The sequence below is a fragment of the Austrofundulus limnaeus genome, unplaced genomic scaffold (assembly GCF_001266775.1).
Source record: "Austrofundulus limnaeus strain Quisiro unplaced genomic scaffold, Austrofundulus_limnaeus-1.0 Scaffold536, whole genome shotgun sequence".
Lineage (NCBI taxonomy): Eukaryota > Metazoa > Chordata > Actinopteri > Cyprinodontiformes > Rivulidae > Austrofundulus > Austrofundulus limnaeus.
Window position 1 is genome coordinate 337,267 of NW_013952938.1, and position 5,624 is coordinate 342,890.

A 5,624-nucleotide genomic window follows, 5' to 3' on the forward strand; every position below is an offset into this window, starting at 1 on the left:
GTTCAAGAATACTTACCAACAGTCACTCAACCATTTAAAAAATCTTTGAAAATTACCATCCAATGACATTTATTTAATATTTTTCTTGCCTCAATGTCCGTCTTCTGACATTGTGCTAAAATCATCCATACATTCCGTACATACCAGTACCATATTTGTACTCACAAAGTAGAAATATGTGCTGTAAGGCACAATTATTASCTCTACAGGGGTACGAAGGTCCAGGATGTACCTCAGGGGACAGAAATGTACTCCTCCTGTACCCTTTGTTTTGAGAGTGTAGGACCAGTGGTGCATTCAGGAACCCACTCTGGAAGGTCCAGAAATGATTGGTTCCTTTTAAATCCTCTAAAACATAAAAAGCCATAAACTGATGTTGGTTTGTAAATCTTCTGGGTCGTAGTTCTCAGCTGCTGGTCTGTGGATCAGAACCCCAGAACCTGGACCGTTTGGGACCCACTGGATTAAAAACAGTCTGGGTTCCTGGAAAGCAGACATGAAGGGTTGAGAGTTTCTTTAGAAAGATAAGAGACTGAAACAAAAGGTTTAAAGACAGAACCTGTGCAGCAGGTAGAAAGGTCAAAGACAGGACTTTAGGTTAAAGTTTAAAGATTTAAATCTGAGTTTGATGATGACAAAAGACAGTGGCGTCACTAGGCCTATTTTAGGGGGGCTGGAGCCCCCTTAAAATATTTTAAAGCCCCCCTGAATTTTTTGGTGAAAAACATTTTTCTAAATTTAATTAAATTTTTTTTGCAAAAATTCAATATGATGTGGTCAGCGTAAGTAYATATTTAGCATGCATGTAAATATATATATATGTAAACACAAAATACAAATATATAATATACAAAAATTCTGTGCGTTTCCTGGGGGCTGAGTCCCCCTTGTCCTTAAAACCTAGTGACACCCCTGACAAAAGTTATCTGGAGTTTTAAATATTCATTTTACAGAAACATTGTTTCAATTGACTGTTAAATGTGACTCAGGTGTGTTTGAAAGTGTTAATCTCTGTGATGACACAAGTCCTGATGTTTAATCTGATGAAAAGCAGAACATTCCTGACTCATCCTTTGTTGTTTTAGAAGCAGATTTTCATCATTTTTGCGCATCAAACCACATCATCAGGTTTGACCCAACCCTCGTCCCCTGTCCACAAAACCCAGAAACCTGAAGGCTTTGTCTTTAATTATAGGAGGAGGAGGAGGAGCAGGAAGAACCAGTGCTTCCAGTCACCTGTCAGGTGATGCTCYGCCACATTTTTTACCTTCATTCAGGAGAGGAGCCTTCAGAGCAGCTGTGAGACGACCAGCGTCCAACAACAGGTCCTGTCTGAGACACACACAGGTGAGACGTCCTCTGAGGGATGTTAGTCYTTAAATACAGCCTGGGGAAATACTCATTTACAGTTACAAGAGTTCCCTGAGGGTTTTTAAATTGGTGTGGTAAATTTGAGTCCTCAGATCTGATCAGTTATTATTGTTATTAAAATTTGTCTTTTTTATTTAAATGATTTTAAATGTGTTTGATGCTCCTGACAGGTATTTCAGCATCAACTGGATTTAGTTTTGTAAAAGCAAGTAATATGCAAAGTCAGATTTTTAGGATTATGTAACAATCAGCATCACCTCATTTAATTATCAGGTAGAAAAAGGAAGTGATTTAATATGAGTTGTTTTGTTTGTTTCCTTTTTAATTTGAGACCTAAAATTTAATCATTTGATGGGAAACGTTTCATTAAATTTGTCTTTTTTAAAATTTAAATGTATTTGTGTTGTTTCAGCAGAAACTGGATTTTTTTTGTCAAAGCAACTAGTATACATAAATACACAAAATAAATTTTTTTTCTCAGACATTCAGGACAGTAAATCTGATTCACAAAATAAACAGAGTCAGATTTTTAGTTTTAATTTGAAATTAGACAGGATTATGTAACGTTCAGCTTCACCTGGACTCATTCAATCATCAGGTAGAAAAAGGAAGTGAAACTAAATGTTTAAACTGTTTTTTTTTCAGGTTTCTGATGGTTTTTTGTTGTTTTCAGGCTCCATCATGGCGCACAGAATGACGGTGACACAGCCTCAGCCGGTGATGGAGGTCCGCTCCTCTCAGGAGTGGAGCTCAGGAATCTGTGACTGCTGCAGTGATCTACGGTCATGTGGGTGTTTCAGCTTCCACACAGGGGCGCCTTCACCTGTTTAAATGAGGGGGGCCATGAGGGGGGCCACAGAAAAAACTGACCTGGAACCAAACTGAACCAAAACCAGAGTTTTAGAAATGTTGTAAAACAGCAACTTGAAAACTTTTGTAAAATTACAGATGAACATTCATTCCTTCTGGTTTGACTGAGATCCCAGACTCATGCACAACATATAGCTTTAAATGGAGGTGTGTCTTATTTAAATGGAGGCGTGTCTTATTTAAATGGAGGTGAGTCTTATTTAAATGGAGGTGTGTCTTATTTAAATGGAGGTGTGTCTTATTTAAATGGAGGTGAGTCTTATTTAAATGGAGGTGTGTCTTATTTAAATGGAGGCGTGTCATATTTAAATGGATGCGTGTCTTATTTAAATGGAGGCGTGTCATATTTAAATGGAGGCGTGTCATATTTAAATGAGGGCTGGTCATATTTTAATGGGGGCGTGTCATATTTAAATGGAGGCATGTCATATTTTAATGGGGGCGTGTCATATTTAAATGGAGGCATGTCATATTTTAATGGGGGCGTGTCTTATTTAAATGGAGGCGTGTCTTGTTTAAATGGAGGCGTGTCATGTTTAAATGGAGGCGTGTCTTATTTAAATGTAGGCCTGCCATATTTAAAAAGGGGCATGTCATATTTAAATGGGGGCGTGTCAGGGGGAGGAGTCACACATTGATTGTAGAGAATATTTTCACATGCAGAACATTTTGTACAAATAGTTTGTTTTTCTTTCATTTGGAAAGTGTTTGTTACAYGAGGCTCCTGAACGATAAAAAACTGTAAAAACTCTGATCTTTAAATTTTTTTAGTTGCATGTGTGGTTTAAAGGTTTAATGAAAGTCAAAGGAACAGTGGACTTTAGTTATATTTTTATTAAACCTGATTAATCATCAGCTCAGTTTAATTAGAGATAAGGTTAATATAATCTACAGCTCAGAGCTGAAATTAGACTTTATTTGTTGGAACAAGGATGTCTGGAAACACAATTAAAGTATTTTTATGAACAAATATTCATTAATCACCTTCAGGAGACAGATTTTTGAGGTGAACACAACAAAGCAACATTTTTTCCATCTCACTGTCAAAGAAACACGGTGACGTCTGATCTGAGGCTTCCTCATATTTTCTTTTGTCTCGAGGGTTTGTATTGTGTTTGTGCTGAACACGAACTCTTCCTGTGGTTCTTCTGAAGGTTGTTTTGCCTTTTGGTGCTGCCCCTGCTTCGCCTGTCAGACCTCCAAAAGGTTCGGGGAACACCTCTGCGCCCCTCTGCTGGAGATCTTTGGATTCTGTGTCCCACCAATCACCATGTCCATGAGGGTCGCCATGAGACACCGCTACGGCATCAAAGTACGACAAAAACTAGTCACAGAAATTTGTTTTTATTCYCAGTTTCTTCTGTTTGTTTGGAGTTTGGTGTCAAGAAACTYYACAAACAATCTGATGATTAAATGTGTGTAGGGCACGCTTCCTGTGGACTGTGCTTACGCCACCTTCTGCACCRTCTGCACCTGGTGCCAGATGTCCAGGGAGATGGACAAGAGGAACATCCAGATCGTCCTGGTCAACGCCAAAAACACATGATGCATCTGTCACAGCTGTGAACCTGAGCAGAACGTGCAGCTGTCAGGATAAATGGGTTGAGTTTGAAAGTATGAAACACTCCTGAAACACAAGGGAGTGTTGATTTGAACAAAAAACAATGAAGAATATTTTATATCATGAGATTTATATAAATATATCAGAGTAACTCTCAATTTATTATTTGATGTATAATAAATCAAACACAACACACTGATTGTTGCTACTTTTAAATATTTACATTGAAAGTAGAGTAAATACTGAGTTATATATAATTTAGCTTAAAAAACAAAAGTTTAAATCAGTTTTATTTTAATTTCTTTACTCTGTTCTCACAGGAACTCAGTCAATAATTTATTCATGTGTGTAAAACCTGTAAAACAGGACTGAGCCAGCAGAGGGCGACAGAGGCTTCACAATAAGTTTAGAGTTCACAGAGGACATGTCCAACATGTCCAACATGTCCAACATGTCCAACATGTCCAACATGGAGGCAGGTATTCTGTCTTCAGTCCAACATGTCCAACATGTCCAACATGTCCAACAGGACATGTCCTGCTCCACCCACCCATACAGGAAGACCACCAAATAATAATCAACAATTAAAAGGTTTTATTTCCTGAGTGAATATTGAGTGTTTATAACTTTTCACATTCTCTAATTTCACCCATTTAGCTTCAAAGCTTTCGGCTCATTTAGGACTAATGTGCTGTAATCAGCTAAAAATGTAATTATTTAACGTTCTCTCAATAAAAACATTGAGATTTATACAAATTCTTTGTCAAATCTGCTCATTTTCAGCTATTGTTTTAGCTTTTTGCTGCTGTTCATCTAGTTTCACTGCTTAACTTATGTTTGGATATTTTTAGCCATTAGACTTGTTGTCTGTTTTAGCTTTTAGCTCTTACTAATTTAAGCTTATAGCTGCAGTTTGATAGTTTTAGCTCATGTGTTAATTTAGTTTTTTAGGTTTTAGCTCCAAATCTTCTTCATATCAGCTTTTACATTTAGCTGATTTTAGCTTTTAGCTACTGTTTGATAGTTTTAGCACAGCTGACAATGTTTTTTTTTAATTTTTAAATGCAGATCTATTAATAGCAGCATTTAGCCTTTGCTAACTTTAGCTTTTAGGYATGGTTTGATAGTTTAGCACTGTTTTTAAGCTATAGCTACATATCTTTTATATCAGCTTTYACCTTTTGCTAATTTTAGCTCTTAGCAGTGTTTGAAGTTTTAGCTACAGATTTTCACTTAACAGCATTTAGCCTTTAATAACTTTAGCCTTTAGGTACTGTTTGATAGTTTTGGCGAAGCTGTCATTTACGTTTTTTTAAGTTTTATCTACAGGTCATGTAATATCAGCTTTTAGTGTTTGCTAATTTTAGCTTTTAGCTGTGGTTTGATAGTTTTAGAATGGCTGTTTTTTTCAAGTTTTTTCTACAGATCTTCTAATATCAGCTTTAAGCTTTTGATAATTTTAGCTCTTTGCAGTGTTTGAAGTTTTAGCTGCAGATTTTCACATAACAGCATTTAGCCTTTGCTAACTTTAGCTTTTAGCTGTGGTTTGATAGTTTTAGCATGGCTGTTTTTTTCCCAAGTATTTTCTACAGATCTTTAGTTTTAGATAATTTTAGCTTTTAGCTCTTGTGCTAATTTCAGGTTTTGTGTTTCAGTTTTAGCTGAACTGACTTCACAGAGCTAAAGGTAGCTAAAGGTAGCTAAAGGTAGCTAAAGGTAGCTAAAGGTAGCTGTGGTGTGAGAACTTTATCCGTACGATGTGATTGGTCAAAGCTCGTCTCATCGAAGCTCTGCACTGCAGGACGACAGCTAACCTGAGTTT

General features: G+C 36.8%; 1 protein-coding gene across 1 annotated transcript; it reads left to right on the forward strand.

Annotated features, from left to right (window-relative positions):
* Positions 1-1,208: 1,208 nt before the first annotated feature.
* On the forward strand, positions 1,209-4,262 carry LOC106530584 (cornifelin). Its single transcript, XM_014026232.1, has 4 exons — positions 1,209-1,347; positions 2,045-2,158; positions 3,396-3,553; positions 3,665-4,262. The coding sequence occupies exons 2-4, from the start codon at positions 2,053-2,055 to the stop codon at positions 3,785-3,787; spliced, it is 387 nt and encodes a 128-aa protein (XP_013881686.1). The 5' UTR covers positions 1,209-1,347; positions 2,045-2,052; the 3' UTR covers positions 3,788-4,262.
* The last annotated feature ends 1,362 nt before the right edge of the window (positions 4,263-5,624 follow it).